The 22,457-nt window shown below is 45.6% G+C and overlaps 1 protein-coding gene across 2 annotated transcripts in view; it reads right to left on the bottom strand.

Moving 5' to 3' along the window:
- PIK3AP1 (phosphoinositide-3-kinase adaptor protein 1) overlaps positions 1 to 22,457 on the bottom strand; it is a 123,332-nt gene that overhangs the window by 12,756 nt on the left and 88,119 nt on the right. The window contains exons 10-15 of one of the 2 annotated variants that reach the window (XM_027528516.1): positions 17,921 to 18,112; positions 15,613 to 15,678; positions 13,017 to 13,222; positions 9,947 to 10,019; positions 5,055 to 5,210; positions 115 to 185 (exon numbers count right to left, since the gene is read on the bottom strand). In XM_027528516.1, the coding sequence (XP_027384317.1) occupies positions 115 to 185; positions 5,055 to 5,210; positions 9,947 to 10,019; positions 13,017 to 13,222; positions 15,613 to 15,678; positions 17,921 to 18,112 (764 nt within the window). The remainder of the gene's footprint in view (positions 1 to 114; positions 186 to 5,054; positions 5,211 to 9,946; positions 10,020 to 13,016; positions 13,223 to 15,612; positions 15,679 to 17,920; positions 18,113 to 22,457) is intronic. The other variant, XM_027528518.1, reaches the window with a different exon arrangement.

The following is a 22,457-nucleotide window of genomic DNA, read 5'->3' as shown; positions in this document are numbered from 1 at the left end:
GTCCCACATGGATGATCTTTTGTGTCTGGCTTCTTTCTCTTGGATTTCTCTTTCCTGCAGTGAAATGACCCCTGAGACAAAGACCTATGTGGGTGGGGGTGCCCCAGCTCTCACCTCGTTGTCCCCCTCCATCCCGCTGCTCACACTGAGGAGGCTCCGGGTGCTGGACCGGTTACTCGCGCTGCCTAAGGGTGCAAACAGAGTCAGCTGGACTATGCAGGCTATCGAGATGAAGTAAAAGTCAAAAATCTAGCACTTACTGATAGAAACAGTACATAAGCTGTGAATGCAGGATTCTTCAAAATGCTGCTATCTAATAATATACCATGTTATTAGAGTTCACTTCTTTCAGCATAAAAATGGGTCATCTTTTTATGACCACGTTTCGCTTTATAGCTACCATTTACCAAGAGCTCACCCCACGTTCTATGCTTTAAAAGCATGACTGCCTTTAATCCCTAGGAAAACCTTATCTGATGCTAGTACTTCGATTTGACAGACTAGGAAGCAGAGGTGCTCTGTTTCTCACCTGTTCAGTGGTGTTTCTTAAATCTGCAAACAAACTTTGTTACTGAAGTTTTTTTACCTATTTAGGAATTACAGCAAGCACGTGCAAGCATCACGCATGTATACACACCTTCTAAAAGGGCCAGTGTGACACAAAACACAAAGCACAAATTCAAAAGTATGATTTACACACCAGATAGGAACTATGACTGTGTGAGTTCAGCTGCTTAGAGATGTAAGTTGGGGATTTATCACCTAAATCACTGAAACAGCATTATCCAATTGAGTTTTCTGGAAATGTTCTGCTGTGTGCTGTTCAGTTTGGTAGCTAATGTGACACAGCGCAACTGAGGAACGGAATTTTAAATTTTATTTAGTTTTAACGAACAGATTTACATAGTCACATGCAGTTATGGGCTACTGTACTGGGCAGGACAGCATTAGAACAAGCTCAAGGACGTGATGGTTTGGCAGTGAAGAAGGAAGATTAACAGTCAATCAACTAAAACTTTGACTTTAATTTTTCCAATATATGCTGTTAACAGTATTGCCAGCACTTAGGTTTAGCTGAATTTTCACTCAAAATAGCTACTTATATTAGATTATAGGTAAACTGTCTTATGGAGAAGGCAATGGCATCCCACTCCAGTACTCTTGCCTGGAAAATTCCAAGGACAGAGGAGCCTGGTGGGCTGCAGTCCATGGGATCGCTGAGTTGGACATGACTGAGTGACTTCGCTTTCACTTTTCACTTTCATGCACTGGAGAAGGAAATGGCAACCCACTCCAGTGTTCTTGCCTGGAGAATCCCAGGGATGGGGCAGCCTGGTGGGCTGCCGTCTATGGGGTCACACAGAGTCGGACATGACTGCAGCGGCTTAGCAGCAGCAGCAAACTGTCTTAGTTTTGACTTTATTATGGCATCAACTTTGACCTAATTAATTTAGATACCAGCTTCACAAAAGCAGATTGAGATTATAATTTTGGATTATTTCTTGGAGGCAGATTTTTAAATTTAAGATAATGTGTCAAAATATTTCTAGAAACCAGGGGATTGAGAGTTTGTTTCAGAGTTAAGGACAACATGACCCTGTCTCTTTCTATCCAGTTGCCCACATATAACACTGTTCGCTCAGCTAGAACGTCCTTTCCTTCCCACTCCCCCAGCCACTCCATCCACAAATTTGAAACCTCCTCAGGCTCCAATGCTCAGGACAAATGCTATCAAAACCTTTCCTGATTCCCCCAAATGGAAGTAACCCCTCCTGTGCATGGGCTTCCATCCCTGTGGGGCCAAGCCTCCACGTCATTCATCATTGTTCATCTTATTCCTTTACAACCAACCAGACTCCTTCCAGAGATTATCTGCTGGGAGGGAGCAAAAAGGTGTCCAGGAGCTGATTTTAGGATCCTGGAAATTCATACCTACCAGCTCCCACTATCCTTTCCCTTGGTGTTGTTGAATTTTTAACCCCCAGTGCTTGACTTTGAACCCTCACTCCTGGTTTATCTGCCCTGGCCCTCTCCCTTCTCCAAGGCCGATGGCCTGGTTGGCCCCAACCCACCTGGATGGCACCGTTGGTGGGAGGTTCTGGCCCCGGGCCCCCATCACATTCACTCTTGTTGGGGGAAAGGGGCAGTGCCCACGCCTTGCCAGGCTTCTGTCACCAGGGAAGAAGGATCAGACAAGCCTCTTGCACTCTTTTTACACTTTCTCTCCTCCATTATAAGCTCCCAGAGGACAGACCCTGTTTCTTTTTTAGCTTTATGTCTCCAGTGTACAGTCTAGCTCCACATGCACAGATTGATAGGGGTATGAATGAGAGAAAAAAATGATCATGTATATGATTGTTAAGAAACTTGAGTCAGGCAAACAAGAAGGAGCTCAATGGTCTTTCTTTAATGAAACTTTTGTTCTCTTAAACATAAGACTAATATCTTGTGCTTAAAATTGTAGATATAACTAGATTTAACCTGAAACTGTTTTCCTCTAGTTTCCAAGAGATGGCAGCTGCAGCACGATAAAATAGTGCTGTTTTTAGGGCATGATTCTGGGGGTTGAAGGGCTATTGGTGGCTCGGAGCTGGACTATCCTCATTCTCTCTCCTTGCCCTGTGAACTCTCTCTCTTTGGAAGGAAATATGTCCCCAAGGTTGAGTACACAGAAAGATCTGTATGTGAACCCCCGATCCTCTGCTTAATTGTCAAGTGACCCAGGATTAGATGCTTAGCCTATGTCTCGGTTTCCTGATCTCAGAGCACTACTGTATAGGATGAGATCGTATGGTAACATGCTTGGCACAGAGCCTGTAAGAGCAAGCATTTAATTAATTACCGCAGCTATCATCATCATCAATTTCAAGATGGCAGATTATCCATTAGTGACTCAAGGACGCCACCTCCAGTATCCACACCTTTGTACTGCCTCCTCCTCACCTCCCTCTTGGCTTAGCCACAGGACTCACTTTCGCCAATATGACATTATCAAGTGTGATGTAAGGCAAAGCTCGATAAGCACTTGCACACCGGGGCTTGCTTTTCTGGAATGCTCCCTATATGGATCTTGTTATCACACAAGAAGTTCAGGCTATTGAATTAGAGGCCATATACAGAGAGGCCCTGAAGAATGAGAGGCCATCATGGATGCTCCAGTCCGTGCCAAGCTTACAGCTGAGTACAGTTGCACAAGTGACCCCAACTGGCCACATGGGGCAGAGGTGAACCATCCCCACGGCCTCCTGGCCAAGTTTAGAATCAGGCTTAAATAAATGATTGTGTTTAAAGCCGTTGCATTTTTGGATAGTTTGTTATACAGCAATAGATAACTGAATAACAGGGACCGGATGCAATCTACAGCCACGGAGCAAAATAAAACCCTCTGGCCTGTCATTTAATACATTTCTTACCCAATCAGCTAGCGATCCCTGGGCAGTAAACCACCACACAAGGTAAAAAGCAGAGTTTATGCTTTCCATTCTATTCTCACTCCAAAGTAACTCAAAGTAAAACATACAGATAAAATAGTTTGAATGAATCCAAACCCGAAATGAGTATTCTGTGTTTATCTTGTTAAATTTCCCCTTCCCTTACCCCAGAAAGCCCTGCCTTCACCCCGAGAGTGTCTACACTCCTTCTCTCCTCCACAGCACAGCTGAGATGGGTTGCCTGCTCCTTGCTTCCTCTGCCATCTGTGATCACTGGGAAAATCTCTCCCATTTCTGAACTTGTCAGAATTCTCTAACTTGCCTCAAGGGGGTAGTATATATTATTACCCTCATTATGTAAGGGAGATTTTCATCTCTATCAAGTCCAGACTTAACATAGCTGTGTGATACGCTTTGGGTATGTTTCAACAGGTAACAGTGGCAGAGGGAAGAGCTGGCTTCTACTCCTACTGCCATTGACTGGTTGTGGGACCTTGGGCAAAACTCTTTCTCTTTCTGGGTTACAAATACCCTGCTAAAAAAGTAAGGAGGAGGAACAGTTCAGAGGCTCTTGACCTAAGTCCACAGATGGGCAAAACTGTGTGTGTGTTAAAACACGTGCAAGTGTATTTTTATCAGAAGGACATGCACAGCATACGTCAGATTCTCAAAGGGGTTCGTGATACAGAAAAGATAAAGAAGCCCTGGGTTAGATGAGCTTCCAGTTCCTACCTCCACATGGCAGTCTTCCACCTGACATTCAAGGAGACTTTGAGTCCTGAAATTCAGCTTGTCTCTTGCTCTTTTATTTTTTTGCCCCTAGCCACTTTTGTTAACACTGAAATGTAAGAAAGCAGGGAAACTCAATCTATTTGGCTTGTGAAGCGGGCGTGTCTGCAGTCAGTTAACATTGCCCTGGATCCGGAAACAAAGCCTCAGCTCCTGCCTGCACATCAGCGGGTATTGTCTGTCGCAATCAGACTCCTATTCAAGCTTTCAAGCCAAAAGAAAAACATTTCCAAATCAGATCCTCAACTGCCTATACAGTTGGAATTCTCAAATCTGAATCCACTGTTACCTAATGTTTTTGACTTTGTGACTTTTCCTTTCCCTGACCACGGTTGAAGCAAAAAGAACAGTAAGCAAGAGTCTTGACCCTGATCCAGTCTGCCTGAGCTCAAATCCAAGCGCTACCCCTTGTTGGCTATTTAACCTAGAGGAAGGCCCTAGGCTGCCTGTTTCCTCCTCAGTAAAAAGAGGTGATAGTACCTATCCTGCAGAGTGATTACGATAATTAAATCAGAGAATCTGTGGAAAAGGCTTAGCAGATAGTGAATGCTCAATAAATATTAACCAGTACTATTACTAGGATTTTTCATTTATAAAAGTGATAGAGTAATAATTATCACACACTCTGCCTTCCGGGGATATTAATGTAAAGGGTCTTCTGTGCCCTCAAAAAAAGGCAAACCTCACAGGCTAAATGTCCCTCATTTCTTACACCTCCTAGGCCCAAACCAGGCTCCAGTTAAGATCTTCTGGGCTCATCATAGAGCATGTTTCCAAGACCCAAAGGCACCTGCTGGAGTCCAGCTGTGAAGGCACCTGGGGCCACCTGCTTACTTGCTGTGCTGGAGGTACTGTCTGTTTTCCAGTCTCCTCGTCTTAGCTCTGTCCTTGGGGGAAAGACGCTTTTCCTGGGGCCACTCTCATAGACTCCATACTCCACTTTCCCAGGCATGTGCTGTGAGTGCCGAATTGGGACCGTGATCTCCAAGTCTGGAATTAGAGAGAAAGGGATCAGCTTTAAGGAACCGGGATGCCAGTTACCAAACTGCCAGTTACCAAACTGCGAAGCTGCTTCCTCTCTACCCGCCTCCTTCCCCTGAACCTGGAGGGGAGGGGAAGGAAAGGAGAGGAGGGGAGGGGAGGGGGAGAAGGAGAAGGGGAGGAGCCGCGGGGAAAGAGGGGCAGGAGGGTGGGGACCCTGCCCAATCAGCACGGAAGCTCCACAGAACCATGCATGGCAATCACTGGCAGAAGGTTGGGTGGAGGAATGTTGGAAAGGGCAGAGAAGTACTTTTCCATCAGGTGACAGAAAGAATGTGCAATTAGGGAAAGGTTGGTGGCTTAGACTGTAAAGAATTCCCCTGCAGTGCAGCAGACTGGGGTTCAATCCCTGGGTCAGGAAGGTGCCCTGGAGAAGGGAATGGCTACCCACTCCAATATTCTTGCCTGGAGAATTTAATGGACAGAAGAGCCTGGGAGTCAGACACAACTGAGCGACTAACACGTTCATGGGTGCCCCAGCTCTGCCACTCAACTGTGGAACTTGAGTTAGTCGGCCAACCCCTCTGATTTCTTCCTTTTCTAAGGACGGGTTACGAATGCCATTGATTGTAATACTAGGTTATCCTGCACGTCATGCATAGTTCCGAGAGCCTACATATTCTTAGCTTCTTCAGTCCTCCAACACCCATGAAATAAATACTATTGTCAGCATGCTCAATAGAAACTAAGGTATAGAGACATGAAGTAGCGTCTCCCAAGTCCCCATCAAGCAGCTGGTAAGTGGGATAGCTGGGATGTGAACCCAGGCTCCAAAGTCCAGGCCCTTAAGGACTCGGTTGCCTCCCATAGAGACGGTGGGTGGTCCACAATGACAGTAATGATCCAGAGAATTCATGGAAAGAGGTCCATAAGATCCATGAAAGATTTTGTGACTTGCAAGACTGATCACTGGTTTGAGACCCCACAGATTCATCAAGATAATTCCTTTGTCCTGCAAAGCATTAACCTGGCCTCTTCACTGGCTTAGCCCGATCAGTGACTGGTCTTTCTTCCCTGTGCCCTGGGGATTTCCACCCCTGGTTGCTATGAGCAGAAAACAACCCCAGCTGACAAGTGGAACAAAGTATCTGTGGGTGCCCGACCCAGCTTCCTCCCCAGGAAAGTGTGAAAGCCAGGTGAGCTCCTGTCACAGGGCTCCCCTTGAGGCCCCGGACCTTCCCAAGTCTCGGGGCAGAGACTCTAGGAAGAGGTGTAAGCGTGGGTGGGCTTTCGGAGATGTGTGCCCTTAATCTCAAGGAACTACTTCCTCCTCTGCCTCCCCTCTGTTAGGGAGCAGGTGTGGCAGGAAGTCTAGGGAGTGTGGCACCTGCCAAAGCCAGAGGTCTGCCAAGAAGGGTGACTGTGTACACTAGCACAGCAGGGAAGAGCGGGGTGGGGATGGGCTGGATGGAGCGTGTGCTCGGCATTCGCATGGAGAGTATTAAAACAGCAGATTGCCGGCTTGCGTGGGCTCGAGCTTGCCTCATTCTAGAGACCCCGATCTCAAGGGTAGTGTATGGTCCTAGCTTTCCAGACCTCTGTGTAACACAGATCTTTTTCACATCCTTAGCCTCCTTTGGTTATAACTGAGCAGTGGAAGCTCCCACCCACTTGGGTGCCCAAGCTTGAAAGTGCGTGGGCAGAGACTAGTCAGTGAACCCCACATGGGTGTGAACCCACAGTGTCTCAGAGCCCAAACAGGTAACGCATTCTCCCCCTCAGCTTTGGCTGACGTTTTTAATGACAATCTTTTCAAGGTAAATTCGTGACTGCTTAATTCACTTCAGTGAAGCAGTTTTCAGCTCACAACCAGTTCAAGGAAAGATAAGTAAAATACACAGGAAAAAAGTTGGGAATCAAAGTTCAAAAAAATCAAGTAGATCCAGGCTAAATGTCCACAAAATCCTGATATTCTTTGAACAGAGGAACAGTGCCAGGAAAAATAATTATCATCACTATACTGGGAATCACTTTTCCCAAAGTGCATTCACATGTGCTAATATTCCTCCTCTGAACTTTGCTACTCTGGTAAGTGGGCTTTTCTGGTGGTTCAGTGGTAAAGAACTTTCCTGCCAATGTGGGTTTGACCCCGGGGTCAGGAAGATCCCTTGAAGAAGGAAATGGCAAACCCACTCCAATATTCTTGCCTGGGAAATCCCACAGACAGAGGAGCCTGGCAAGCTGTAGTCCATGGGGCCACAAAGAGTTGGACACAATTTAGAGACTAAACAACAACTCTGTTAAGCAGATAAACTGGGTGTGACCACAGATGGGGAAACTGAGGCATGAAGCGGTTAATGGAAAAGTCTTGGATCATGAAATGATTTGGAGACAAAGCTGGGATCAGAATCCAGGTTTCCTGGGACCCAGCTTGCTCCTTTAGGTCCTGCCCTGCACTGACCACAGACACACCCAGAACACAAATATTGGTATTCTTCTCTGTGGGGTCAGGGCATTCAGTAAGTCCTGGGCCAACCAGCCCTCTTCTGACTTCCTACATTATCAGTGCTCTGCACAGTCTCAGTGAGAGTAAGCCAACTCCCAGGGCTGAGAACAGACTGGCAGGTTATTATGAACAGACTGTTACTTCTTAATCGTCCTTGGTCTTTTAACCCAAATTAAAGAAAAATCATCATTGTTTTTCTTTTCTAAGGCAAATGAGGTTTCCAAATGAATAGAGTCAGTCCTTGAGTGGGGTGACCTCCATTCTTTGAAAAGATTGTTCAAGCAGAAATGCCATTCATCAGCCCCAATTCTCCTATAGGTCAATGTTATCCTGTGTGGACAATTTTCAAATGTTTTTTTTTTGTTTTTTGTAAAGCAGAATTCTTTCCTCTAAAGAAAACAGAAGCTCAAAATAGAAACAGATTTTTTTGTAAAGGAGTTGCAATGGTTGAAGCGGAGTAAGGGGCCCCAAGTCCTGTCCCATTCTTAACCTACCCCCTACCCCATCCCTAACTGCCACTCTGCTCCTACCTGCTACCCTTACAAGCATGGATGCACCAGTGCTGGGGCAGCTGAATGTGAAAACCCTGGAATAGGCAATTTTAAGTTAGTATGTCACTAAATACATGATTGAGCTTTATGCAATTAACTAATACATCACACTTACTCAGCCACAAATGGCGACTTTCCTTTGGCAGATGCTCTGATGCCCGGGGACCTGGCCAGGTCGTGCAGGGTCCAGCTTCCACCTGCATGAGCTTTTTCTGGGAGCCAGATTCCAAGCGCCCATCTCCCAGCAGGCCTCACCCAAAAACACAGGAGCTGGTGTCTAAATGCCCCATGGGAGGGATAGCCATTCCAGAGTGTTCTCCGTTGACTCCTAGTGTCTTTGTGGAGAGGAAGCTGCAGTCTCCGCGGTGCTAACTGCAGGCTGCTGGCCACCTTTTCTTCCTCTCTCACTTCCCCACCCCCTACCATGCTCCCCAGGGTCACCTCCCAAATCAGCTGTGGGTGTGTGTGCTTAGTCGCTCAGTTGTGTCCAACTCTTTGCAACCCCATGGACTGAGGCCCACCAGGCTCCTCTGTCCTTGGGGATTCTCCAGGCAAGAATACTGGAGTGGGTTGCCATGCCCTCCTCCAGGGGATCTTCCCAATGGAGGGATAGAATCCAGGTCTCCCACATTGCAGGTGGATTCTTTACCGACTGAGCCACCAAGGATGCCCCCACATGCCCCACCAAATCACAGCTTTCTTGACACTGTGTATATTTAAAAGTGTGAAATGTTTCATTCAATCAAGTCTTCTTCTTCTTCTTTTTTTAGCCATGTTGTGCAGATTGTGGGATCTTAGTCCCCCAACCAGGGCTCAAACCCATGACCTTCAATGGAAGTATGGAGTCCTGACCACTGGACCACCAGGGATGTCCCATGGTTCTTGTGCCATAGTTTTAAAAAGCACCTCCGCCTTCTACCACCGGGTACCCTGCCGTCTGACCCTAGGATGAATACAGCTCTTGAACGACTTTCTTCCTCCTCTCCTTTGTCCTCTTCCCAACCAGAAGGCAGACAAGTATGAGTGTGGCTAGTGGCAGCACACATTTAAAACCTCGTCACCCAGGCAGGAGTCTGAGGATGACCCCTCTGACCTTCCGCCCACTCCTTGCCCAGGGATGGTGGTGCCACATGGGTAGCACCTGGAGGAGGGAGGGTCAAGGGGAGCAGAGGGTTCTCAGTGCGCACAACTGGAATCCATGGTCCTGCTATTGGACCTCCGCTACACACGGCAGGAGCTCTGCTGCACCTGAGATCCGTGTGGTGTGGACACCGATGACACAGTAGACCTGCTTGAACCAGATACTGACACTACGTGAATGGGACTTTCTCCTTTCTCTGCTCAGAGAAACATGTCTTCCTAAATGCCAAGGGGAGAGTCAGGTGCCTAGGAGAAAGCATTATCGTCCTCTCTCATGGGAGGAGAGAGGGGTATAGCGTTTAAGCCTTCCTTTCTTTCATTTGCTGACATGCCTTATGTGCCAGCCAGGTACTAGATTTACAGAATTAACAAGACAAAGTCATTGTTCCAAAGGACCTTACAGCCTATTGGGGGACCCAGATCTGTAAAGAGGGTGACAGGTGCTGGGCGAGTGGTCTGCCCATTCAGGCCCCAGCAGAAAAGACAGTCAAGGAAAACAGACCATAGCAAAGTCCCCCAGCGTGCAGGAGCCCCAGGAAGCCACATACCTGTCTGCTTTCCTGATTTTTGTTTCTCTCTCTGTCTTCGGGTGATGCTATCTCTTAGCCGTTTAAGATTTTCCTGGAAAAATTTAGTTTGTTTTTAAAAATATACACCAGAATTATACCCTCAAGGCATTAGAGTTTCTTTCTGATTTTATGACATTTGCAAGATATATCACATTGCAATAACATTTCCAACATGCAAATGAGGCCGGGTGCATTTGCAATCAGCTCCCAGAGAAATTCAAGTCCTCTTAGAAGCTATGCCTGAAGACAAGACATCTTGTCCACAACAAAGGGTCTCCCCTCCTCTCTGGTTCCCAGTTCCTTCCCAGCCATATAACCCACCCCCACCTTGCACGCCCCTTAGACAGGCCAGTCTCCTACCTGCTTATAAGCTCTCCACCCTCATTCCCACCTCTGAGACTGTGTTCTCGCACATTCCCCTGACCTTGAGGGACACTGATTCCATGACTCTGTTCCCAGCCTGGGTCAAGGCCCACCTTCTAAAGCACCTCCCCCTATAGCAGACTGTCCCAGTCTTTAGTGATGCCCATGCCATGTGGCACTGGGTTATGATGTGTGTGCCATGTGCATGTGTGCATGCGTGTGTCGTGTGTGTGTGTGTGTGTGTGTGTGTGTGTGTGTGTGTAGTCTCTTCAGAGGCACTGAGCTCTTAAAGGGCAAGAGACCAGGTCTTGCACCTTCCTGTCATCCTTCTGTTTGGGCTATCACAGTCATTCAATAAATGTTAAACAGACATGTGAGGAGCAATATTTGTTGCTATTTTAGTTCATAAACAACAATCACCTTGAAGTGAAGTGTCTGAGCATTCTAGGGAAATGCCCCAGGGACTAACACTCAGACCATCTGGCTGGAGCAGAACGTTCCTGTGAGGGAGCCACAGAGGCAGGACAGAAAGACTGGTTGGGTTGTGACTGCAGCTGAGAGACTGAGCTTGGGCCAGGAAGCAGCAGGGAGACACTGGAAGTTGGGGGCTGGCCATAGCCGTAAGGTCGGGCAGAGAGGAGGGGGAAGGAGTTGGAGGCAAGGAGACCTACCTGAAGACGATGTGATAGGGCAGATGTAGGTGATACAGGTCAGCATGAGGATGTGGCAGAGGGAGCGCAAAGATAGGAGCAGAGGCGAGAGGAAGAACGCATGGAGCAAGACCAAGTAAGACACACAGCGGGCTGGATGTGGGGGAGTGTGGAGAAGAGCCCAGGAGAGTCTGAAGTCCGGACATCGGCCTCTGGAAGATAACAGTGAGTGAACAGACACAGGGAGCCAGGCCAGGGAAGAGGCCTCAAGGGCCTGTGTGTTGTTGGGTGTGCTGCAGGTCTAGGATACCTCGGGGGACATGCCCAGCTGGTGGCTGAAAAGACGTTACCAGAGACACAGAAGCAAGAGTCACCTGAAGAGAGAAGGAGCTGAAGGGAAGGTGCCTGCTCACGAGAGGGGAAGTAAGGGACAGAGACAGAGGAAAATGGGGCACAATGGGGCAGCCCCTGGTATGGTCTTCACACTGTCCAGTCCTCGGACTCCTTGGCTCTGTAAGTGCCAGGAGGCAATCAGAGCATGGAGTACTCTCAGCATTTACTATGTGCCAGGCATGCCAAGGGCTTCACAAGGTTGACGTTGTCTAGCCCTCTTCCCTCACACTTCAGAGATGGGAAAGCAGAGGTACAGAGAGGCTGTGGTCGCCCAGTCTAAAGAGGCAGAGTAAGGCTGGACTCAGGCTGCCTGGCACTGGAGCTCTGGCTACTCCTGATGACCATGCTGCGTGGCACCAACTTGGCAAGGACTCAGAAGATCAGTGTTTGGCCAAGACCAGCCTGTTCCCAGCAGTACTGCAGCCTCCCTGGGTCTCCTGGGTGAGGAGGGCCCTGGGTTCCTGCATCCAGACCCCCAGAGGGAGGGAGACAGGCTGGGAGAGAGTGCTTTAGGAGCACTCAGAGGGCAGACACAGCATTGCGAAGGGAGCACAGGCTCTGAAATGAGAAAGGTTTCCTTTGAATCCTGACCCTGCCTCCCTACCTCTCTGAGCCTCGGTGTTCTGTAAAGTGAAGTGAAAGTGTTAGTAGCTCAGCTGTGTCTTGACTCTTTGTGGCCTTACAGACAGTAGCTGACCAGGCTCCTCAGTCCATTGAATTCTCCAGGCAAGGATGGGTAGCCATTCTCTTCTCCAGGGGATCTTCCCTACCCAGGAACTGAACCCAGGTCTCCTCCATTGCAGGCAGATTCTTTTTTGTCTGAGCCACCAGGGAAGCCCAATGACACTTATGTCCATGCCTGCTGTGAGGGGTGGAAGAGATTGGGTCCACTCAGCACTTAGCACAGTGCCACAGACTGTTGTCAGAGCTGGACGAATGCAGCTTTAGGACTCACGTCCCCATGTGTCACAGTGTGTGTCACCATGTAACTACATGTCCTCATGTAACAGCAGGACTCTCCTGACAGCCAAGCCCTCTGATCCCAGTTTCCTCTTGAGTGGTGACCATTGGGGTGGGTATAGGGTCGTCCTTTCCAGATCTTTGCATTTGCAAACATGGCTACAGTTTGTGTGTGCATCTGTGTGTGGGGGGGCGGGAGGTGGGAGTGTATATACGAGAGTGTGTTTTAACTTGAGTGGTTTTATGTCAGTGACTTGCTTTGCTCACTTAAGCGTAATTCTTGGGAGCCATCCAAGTTCTCTTTGAGTTCTAAGGTGTGGTAGTTCTGTGGGTGTGTCGGCACTAGGAGTAGAGAGAAGGCCTCTGAAAAGCAAAAAGCTAGAAAGCAAAAGTAGAGGGCCACATGCAGAGGGAAGTGGCAGGGCAGAACTGGGGGTTATAATTGAGTCTCGGTTCCTGATCTGGAGCCTCATGACAACAAGAAAGGCCAACCAGCGCTCGGCCAGGGAGCCATATGGTTCCAGACAACAGGTGACAAACGCAAGTATGCAGTGACTCATCACGACACTCAAACAGACGTTCTCAGACCCAGCCCAGGTGTGCAGTTACAGCATGGACTCAGCCCTTCTCTACCGTCTAGCGGAGAGTCAGACATGATACAAAGTCCATCCAGAGCCAGTTACCTGCTGGAAGCGGAAGGACTCTGACCGCCTCTTCTGGTTGAGCTGCCACTCTTTGAAGTGCAGCACGGCCTCGTCCACGTTGACGATGCCCAGCTTCACCTGCTCCTGGAGGGTAATGAGTTGCCGCTGGCCTGGTGTTTTCATCCCAGCAAAGGGATCATATATGCTCGACTGAGGCCTGTCCCTCCACGGTCTGACAAGTGGCTCTGGAAAGGAAAGAGAAACTCAGTTTCCAGGCTCCTCCACTGGAGAGAGCTGACCGGGTGAATGGGGTTCATGATGCTGGCTGTGGTCTCAAGAGGACATGTCTCAGAAGAACAATCGCATGTGGAATCAAGACAAGGGAGATGCTACATGGAATCAGAGAGAGGGAAGCAGCTAATACTTTCAAAGCCTATGACACTAAAGTAGACAAGGTCACAACATTTTAGAAAGGTATAGCAACCAGGAGGGCTTCCCAGGTGGTGCTGGTGGTAAAGAACCCGCCTGCCAAGAGAGACATAAGAGATGCGGGTCCAATCCCTGGGTGGCGAAGATTCTCTGGAGGAGGGCATGGCAACCCACTCCAGTATTCTTGTCTGGAGAAATCCCATGGACAGAGGAGCCTGGTAGGCTACAGTCCATGGGGTCGTAAAAAGTTGGACACAATTGAATGACTTAGCACACATGCATGCACACAGCATCCAGTAGATAAGTCAACATGAATTACTGAGAAGTCTTTAGACCAGCATTTCTCAACCTTAGCACTACTGACATTTTGGACTAGGTAATTCTTGGTTGGGGTTGGCTGGCTGTCTTGTACACTGTAGGATGTTTAACCTTATCCCTGGCCTCTACCCACTTGATGATAATAGCATCTCCTTCCTCAGCTGCCACAACAACAACAAGAAATGTCCCAGGGCTTCCTTGGTGGTCCAGAGATTAAGAATCTTCCTGCCAAAAAAAAAAAAAAAAAAGAATCTTCCTGCCAATGCAGGGGACACAGGTTCTCTCCCTGCTCTGGGAAGACTCCACATGCCACGGGACAACTAAGTCTATGCATCACAACTACTGAGCCTGTGCTCTAGAGGCCAAGAGACACAGCTACTGAGCCCACATGCCCGAGAGCCCATGATTTGCAACAAGAGAAACCACCATAATGAGAAACCCACACACAGGTAGAGAGTAGCTCCTGCTCACCACAGAAAGCTCAGAAAGCCTGGGCGCAGCAAGAAGACCCAGTGAAGCCAAAATAAATAAATAAATAATCTTTTAAAAAAATGCCCCAGATGTTGCCAAATGGCAGGGTGGGGCGGTGCTGGCCAGTGGAGGAGAAATCACCCCCAGTTGAGAACCATTGATTTAGACTAAAATCCACTCCCAGAAGAGAATATACAGGAAAGGCTAACCAGGATGCTTCTTCCAGCACTTCCAGCCCTCCCCATCCTGCCTGCCTCCAAGCAGCATAGGGCACATGATTGTGAACCTACAGGCACGAAATGCCTGAGGAGACTGGAAGGCTAATGGAATCATGACCCAGGTCCAAAGTCACCAGGTAAAAATTAGGTGCTGGGTCCCAAGTGACTCTCCTTGGGTTGTTCATGCTTTAAATGTTGTAGGGAAGTATGACGGCAGCTCCTCTCTCTCCAGGCCGAATGGCTCCTCTAAGTTCGGTGGGGAGCAAGCTAGACTTGCAGAAGTGATGGAGCCACTGAAGCACATGAAAACAGCGTGACCTTCCACTGCTCATCCCTGTAGGGCTATCTTTGATTCTAAATTTCTCCAGGAGGACCCGATTTGGACATTGCGATTCAAGGAGGTGGCATAAAGGAAAAAGAGAGATGACTTCACCCAGTGGGTACTGAAAAAGCTTCAGAGAAACTTATCCATCATTCTTACCACCATTCTCTCCATCCACACACACTCACATGCCTTTCTCCCAGGTTTGCCCTATAATCTTTAATTATATTGGGAGATGGAATGTGGGGGCAAAATAAAAATGCACAAGTCAGTCAGTTCCAGTCTCCTACTACCAAAGTCTTTAGGGATGCTTTCCAATGTTTAGATGGTGTCATGGCTCCTTTTCAAAAGAATCGTCATTGGGATACTACTGAATGCCTCTGTTTAGCACAAGGAAATGTATCAAGAACAAAGGAGCACTTGTCTCTTCAAACTTCCTTTAAAAAGCTTTCAAAAAAAATGTCACCCAGTGACAAACAAAATGTCTCAAGTAAAAGTTGAATTAAAGTATACTTTAGCTAATACAGCTAGCCTAGGTAAATAGCACAGTAGGGCTGGATCACTAGGTAAAGACTGGCTGCAGGGCTGCCCGCTTTCATCCTGTTGGTATTAGTTTCAATGTCTAAATAGTATTCTAGTGTGCTGTTACAGACACTTTCTCAGGTATTAAAGTCATTGGCATGATCAATTTGTACAATGTTCTAAGGCACCTCAATCTCTTCTCTCCTTTCACCTTCGGTACGGTTCCACTTCAGGTATTTCTTGAACCTCTGTTTTTCAAGGCTCAGGAGTGATTATCCCTGGAAATCTCTGAAACATGATCACTGCCACCAAGAAGTCCAGGTTCTGCAAAAGAAAGCTGAGGACATCTGCTTACCTTTCCTGATGCTCTCTGAGGTAACATAGAAATTCCCAGGCTTCTCTTGACTTTTTTCTGCAAAAACTGTGAGATAAACAGCATTCTAAGTAAAGCCAAATAGTACCTCTTTCTAAGAAGCTTTATAATATTTTATACATTTAGCAGAAAAATTACCAAAATCTTGTCCAAAATAAATAATAATGGATCACAACTTGGACCACTGCATGCAGTTCTGTAAATAAAAATTCTAGAAAGTGAAGTGTTAGTTGCTCAGTTGGGTCTGACTCTTTGCAACCCCATGGACTGTAGCCCGCCAGGCTCCTCAAATACTGGAATGAGTTGCCATTCCCTTCTCCAGGAGATCTTCCCAACTCAGGGATTAAACCTGGGTCTCCTGCATTGCAGGCAGATTCTTTTCACTGAGCCACCAGACAAGCCCCTTTAAAGGAGGCAGCCAATGAATGGAAGCTCTAGGGATTACAACATGAAGACAGATCAAACAGACAAGGTCTCAAACCAGAAAGACAAGGCCAGGCAGAGGATATAATCGGCATTTATGAGATCATTAAAGAAAAGGGTAATGTGAACAAGGACGTGTGCTGGATCCTTGAATGTTTGAAGCAAGCCATGGAACACCCCGAAGTGTGAGAATAAAAGGAAGTGCCACTTAACACGTCAGCAAGTTCCATAAGACAGAACTCAGAGCAGTGGGACATGTAAAATGTGTGCAAGGCTCCAAAGTGACTTCGATGATGTCACTCATGCACAGGGAATCCATAAAGCCTCCGAGGGAACGCTGAGAAGTGACAAACGTTCACTCAGTGGTAGGACTAACAAGTGATTAAGGCTCCTTGGGCTCTGCACATGACTCCCTACATTTAAACCCTATCTCTACCATTTATGAGCCACATGATTTAAGACAAGAAGCTTGAACTCTTGCCTCAGTTTTCTGATCTGTAGCATGAGGATGATATTGTACCCTTGGCTATGGGTTGTTGTGGGGATTATATGAGTTAATATATGAAAGTGCTTAGAAAAGTGCCTGGCATGTGCAAGCACTTCATGTAAGCTTTTATTATCATTGCATGCGTGCTCAGTCACATCGGTTGTGTCTGACTGTTTGCAGCCCCATGGACTGTAGCCCACCAGGTTCCTCTGTCCATGGAATTCTCTAGGCAAGAATACTGGAGTGGATTGCTAAAAAAACTGAAAAAAAGAGTGCCATATTTGGGACACACTTACACTAAGAAATTATTTGTTGTTTTTCTGGAATTCATACTTAATGAGATATGATTGTATTTTTATTTGACAACCATAGCCCAATTACCTGGGGCTCTGGTTGAGGGCTATCTTCCCAGTTTATAATCTTTTGCCATACCTTCCACAACCTGTTATACTATTAAACATGAAATGGAGGTCAAGTGCACAGATCTGGCAATTCTTATACTCATATAGTATTTGTAATCATATTAATAAAATCAAGTCCTGAAAGATAGTGAAACTTACAATGCTATGAGCATCTAATGTCCCAGGGGTCATTGTGAAGAACTCAAAACTCATCATCAACTTTTATCAATGTAGGTAGGTAGGTAGATAGCCTAGCATTGTGGTTGAAAACCAAGGTTGTAGAGGGAGACTCCCTGAATTCAAATCCTAGCTCTGCTATATGGTTATCAAGCAACCTCCGTGAGCCTCCATTTTTCTCATCTGTAAAATAGAAATGATAATGGCCTGTACCTAATAGACTATTATGACATATTCCAAATAAAGCATTCAGTAGGTTTCAATAAATGTTGTGTGTGAAGTCACTCAGTCGTGTCCGACTCTTTGTGACCCCATGGACTGTAGCCCGCCAGGCTCCTCTCTCCATGGGATTCTCCAGGCAAGAATACTGGAGTGGATTGCCATTTCCTTCTCCAGGGGATTTTCCCAACCCAGGGATCAAACCCGGGTCTCCTGCATTGCAGGCAGACACTTTATCCTCTGAGCCACCAGGGAAGCATATTTAAAATAAATAATAATAGTAATAGTTTCAGGAGATAACAATTACCAGGGATCTTGCTATTTGGAGTAGAGAGACATCTTATTTATCTCTTTCTTCCCATTATGCGCCAATTCCTGCAGGAAGGCCAGAACTGAATTTGACCACTGCCCCTAGTCTAGTTCCAGAATCTGCCCCAAACACTGACCCTGTCTCCGGGGACTGGTTGGAGACCATTCAGGAGGGAATACTCTCTAAGCGATAATTCAGGAGGTAGAGGATCCAGGGAATTCCTGCTCAGAGGCCCTGAAGACCCCACTGGGCATCATTCCCTGCCAAACTTGCCTTTAGAAATGTATGATTCATTGTCAGGTAGCTGGTGAGTGGCAGATGCGCTGGCCTCCGGTCTGGGCACTGGGACAGGGGGCCTGTTGGTCAAGTCCACTGACAAGGCCTCATCATCATCCACTGTGTGATACACATCTTCTTCCTGATCAAGATGGTCTCTTTCCAAACTGGACATTCCCATGCTGTTGCCTAGAAGCAGAGAGAAAGGTGATTAAAACAATTGTCAAACCCTGAGATCCCCAACTCCTGCAACCAGCTGCCCTGGATCCCAGCCCTGCCCATCAGTAAGCTGATGGCCTCTGCATTAGGTAGGGCCTGGCAACCAATCAGGCCAGGGACCAGCCCCACCTACCAGCACCTCCACAGCAGTTGGCCCTGCCACAACAGAAAGGCCCATATAGCCCAAGTAGAAGGCACAACTAGAGTATATAGCTCTGGCGACCAAAAGGGCTATGCTACTGGGCCCCATAAATATCTGCTATACAAGGCCACTTCTCTAAGATTGGGAAACATTTCCAAGCTACCAAATGCACAAAAATTAAAAGAGAGAATTATTCAAAATGAGGGGCAGAGAAATACATGCTAAACAAAGGAACAAGAAGAAGAAGAAGAAGACTAGACAAAGTAGATTTTAAAGCAAAGACTGTAACAATAGACAAATACAGACAGTATCTAATGATAAAGAGAACAATCCAATAGGAAGATATAACAATTAAAAGTATAGATGCATCTAACATAGGAGCACTAAATACATACAGAAAATATTACCAGCATAAATGGAAAAATTGACAGTAATACAATAATATAATACAATAATAGGAGGCTTTAACATATCACTTACATCAACAGATACATCATCTAGCCAAAAATTCAGTAAGGAAACACTGGCTGTAAATGACATATTAGACCAGGTAGACTTAATAGATTATATAAAGGTCCATACAGTTAAATCTATGGTTTTTCCAGTAGTCATGTATTGATGTGAGAGTTGGACTATAAAGAAAGCTGAGTGCCAAAAACAGAAATATAGATCAATGGAACAAAATAGAAATCCCAGAGATAAATCCATGCAACTATGGACACCTTATTTTTGACAAAGGAGGCAAGAATATATAATGGAGAAAAGACAATCTCTTTAATAAGTGGTGCTAGGAAAACTGGTCAATCACTTTTAAAAGAATGAAACTAGAACACTTTCTAAAACCATGCACAAAAATAAACTCAAAATGGATTAAAGATCTAAACATAAGACCAGAAACTATAAAACTCCTAGTGGAAAACATAGGCAAAACACTCTCTGACATAAATCAGAGCAGGATCCTCTATGAGCCACCTCCCAGTGTATTGGAAATAAAAGCAAAAATAAACAAATGGGACCTAATTAAACTTAAAAGCTTTTGCACCACAAAGGAAACTATAAGCAAGGTGAAAAGACAGCCTTCAGAATGGGAGAAAATAATAGCAAATGAAACAACTGACAAAGAATTAATCTCAAAAATATACAAGCAACTCCTGAAGCTCAATTCCAGGAAACCAAATGACCCAATCAAAAAATGGGCCAAAGAACTAAATAGACAGTTCTCCAAAGAAGACATACAGAGAGCTAACAAACACATGAAAAGATGCGCAACATCACTCATTATCAGAGAAATGCAAATCAAAACCACAATAAGGTACCATCTCACATCAGTCAGAATGGCTGCAATCCAAAAGTCTACAAGCAATAAATGCTGGAGAGGGTGTGGAGAAAAGGGAACCCTCTTACACTGTTGGTGGGAATGCAAACTAGTACAGCCACTATGGAGAACAGTGTGGAGATTCCTTAAAAAACTGGAAATACAACTGCCATATGACCCAGCAATCTCACTGCTGGGCATATATACTGAGGAAACCAGAACTGAAAGAGACACGTGTACCCCAATGTTCATTGCAGCACTGTTTATAATAGCCAGGACATGGAAGCAACCTAGATGTCCATCGGCAGACGAATGGATAAGAAAGCTGTGGTACATATACACAATGGTATATTACTCAACCATTAAAAAGAGTACATTTGAATCAGTTCTAATGAGGTGGATGAAACTGGAGCCTATTATACAGAGTGAAGTAAGTCAGAAAGAAAAACACCAATACAATATACTAACACATATATATGAAATTTAGAAAGATGGTAATGATAACCCTATATGCGAGACAGCAAAAGAGACATAGATGTATAGAACAGTCTTCTGGACTCTGTGGGAGAAGGCGAGGGTGGGAAGATCTGAGAGAATAGCACTGAAACATGTATATTATCATATATGAAACAGATTGCCAGTCCAGGTTCAATGCATAAGACATAGTGCTCAGGGCTGGTGCACTGGGATGATCCAGAGGGATGGGGTGGAGAGGGAGGTGGGAGGGGGGCTCAGGATGGGGAACACATGTAACCCCATGGCTGATTCATATCAATGTATGGCAAAAACCACTACAATATTGTAAAGTAATTAGCCTCCAACTACAATATATAAATTAAAACAAAAAAAGAAAGCTGAGTGCCAAAGAAATGATGCTTTCGAACTGTGGTGTTGGAGAAGACTCTTGAGAGTCCCTTGGACTACAAGGAGATCAAACCAGTCAATCCTAAAGGAAATCAGTCCTGAATATTCATTGGAAGGACTGATGCTGAAGCTGAAGCTCTGATACTTGGGTCACCTGATGCAAAGAACTGACTTATTAGAAAAGAACTTGATGCTAGAAAAGATTGAAAGCAGGAGAGAGGGATGGCAGAAAATGAGATGGTTAGATGGCATCACCGACTCAATGGACATGAGTTCGAGCAAGCTCCAGAAGTTGGTGATGGACAGGGAAGCCTAGCGTGCTGCAGTCCATGGGGTCACTAAGAGTCGGACATGACTGAGCAACAGAACTAACTGAATGATACAACACTGAGTCCAAAAGGAGCAGAATACACACTTTTTTGAAGTACACATGGGCTATTCCCCAGGGTAGATCACATGATAGGCCACAAAACTAGCCTCAATAAATTTATAAAGATTTAAATTGTATCAAGCATCTGACTATGGTTTTTCCTGTGGTCATGTATGGATGTGAGAGTTGGACTGTGAAGAAGGCTGAGCGCCGAAGAATTGATGCTTTTGAACTGTGGTGCTGGAGAAGACTCTTGAGAGTCCCTTGGACTGCAAGGAGATCCAACCAGTCCATTCTAAAGGAGATCAGTCCTGGGTGTTCTTTGGAAGGACTGATGCTGAGGCTGAAACTCCAGTACTTTGGCCACCTCATGCGAAGAGCTGACTCATTGGAAAAGACTCTGATGCTGGGAGGGATTGGGGGCGGGAGGAGAAGGGGACGACAGAGGATGAGATGGCTGGATGGCATCACTGACTCAATGGATGTGAGTCTGGGTGAACTCCGGGAGTTGGCGATGGACAGGGAGGCCTGGCATGCTGCGATTCATGGGGTCGCAAAGAGTGGGACACGACTGAGCGACTGATCTGATCTGATCTTCCAAACTATAACAGGATGGAACCAGAAATCAACTACAAGAAAAACTAAAAAAAAACAAAAACAAAAACCATGGAGGCTAAACAATATTCTACTAAACAACTAATGGGTCACTGAAGAAATCAAAGAGGAAATAAAAAATACCTGGAGACAAATGAAAATGGAAACACAATAATCCAAAGTCTAGGCGACATATCAAAAGCAGTTCGAAGAGGGAGCTTCAGGCCTACCTCAGGAAGCAAGAAAAGTCTCAGATAAACAACTTAACCTTATACCTAAAGGAATTAGAAAAAGAACAACAAAACCTAAAGTTAGTAGAGGGAAAGAAACAATAAAGATAAGAGCAAAAATAAATAAAATAGAGACTGATAAGTATTTAGCCAGACTCATCAAGAAACAAAGAAAGAAGTCCCAAATAAATAACATCAGAAATGAAACCAGAGAAGTTACAACTGATATCACAGAAATACAAAGGATCACAAGAGATTACTACAAACAATTATACACCAATAAAATGGACAATCTAGAAGAAATGGATAAATTCCTAGAAACATACAATCTTCCCAGACTTAATCAGGAAGAAATTGAAAATATGAACAGACCAATTATCAAGAATGAAACTGAAGAAGTAACTTTACAAATCTGCAACAAACAAAAGTCCAGGACCAGGCAGATTATAAGTAAATTCTAGAAAACATTTAAAGAAGAGTTCACATTAAAAATTTGCAGAGGAAGGAATGCTTCTGAATTCATCTATGAGGCCAGCATCACACTGACACCTAAAGCAGACAAAGACACCACGAAAAAGAATATTATGGTCAATATCCTTGATGAACATAGATGCAAAATTGTCCTCAACAAAATATTAGCAAATGGAATTCAACAAAGTACTAAAAGGATCATGCATTATGATAAAGTGGGATTTAATCCAAGGGATGCAAAATGATTCAGTATCTGCAAATCAGTGAATGTGATATGTCATATTAACAAATTAAAGAATAAAACTGTGTAATCATTTCAACAGATGCAT

This window comes from Bos indicus x Bos taurus, chromosome 26 (genome assembly GCF_003369695.1).
Source record: "Bos indicus x Bos taurus breed Angus x Brahman F1 hybrid chromosome 26, Bos_hybrid_MaternalHap_v2.0, whole genome shotgun sequence".
NCBI classification, from domain to species: Eukaryota; Metazoa; Chordata; class Mammalia; order Artiodactyla; family Bovidae; genus Bos; species Bos indicus x Bos taurus.
The sequence above is the reverse complement of the archived record's forward strand: the minus strand, read 5'-3'. Positions and strand labels throughout refer to the sequence as shown.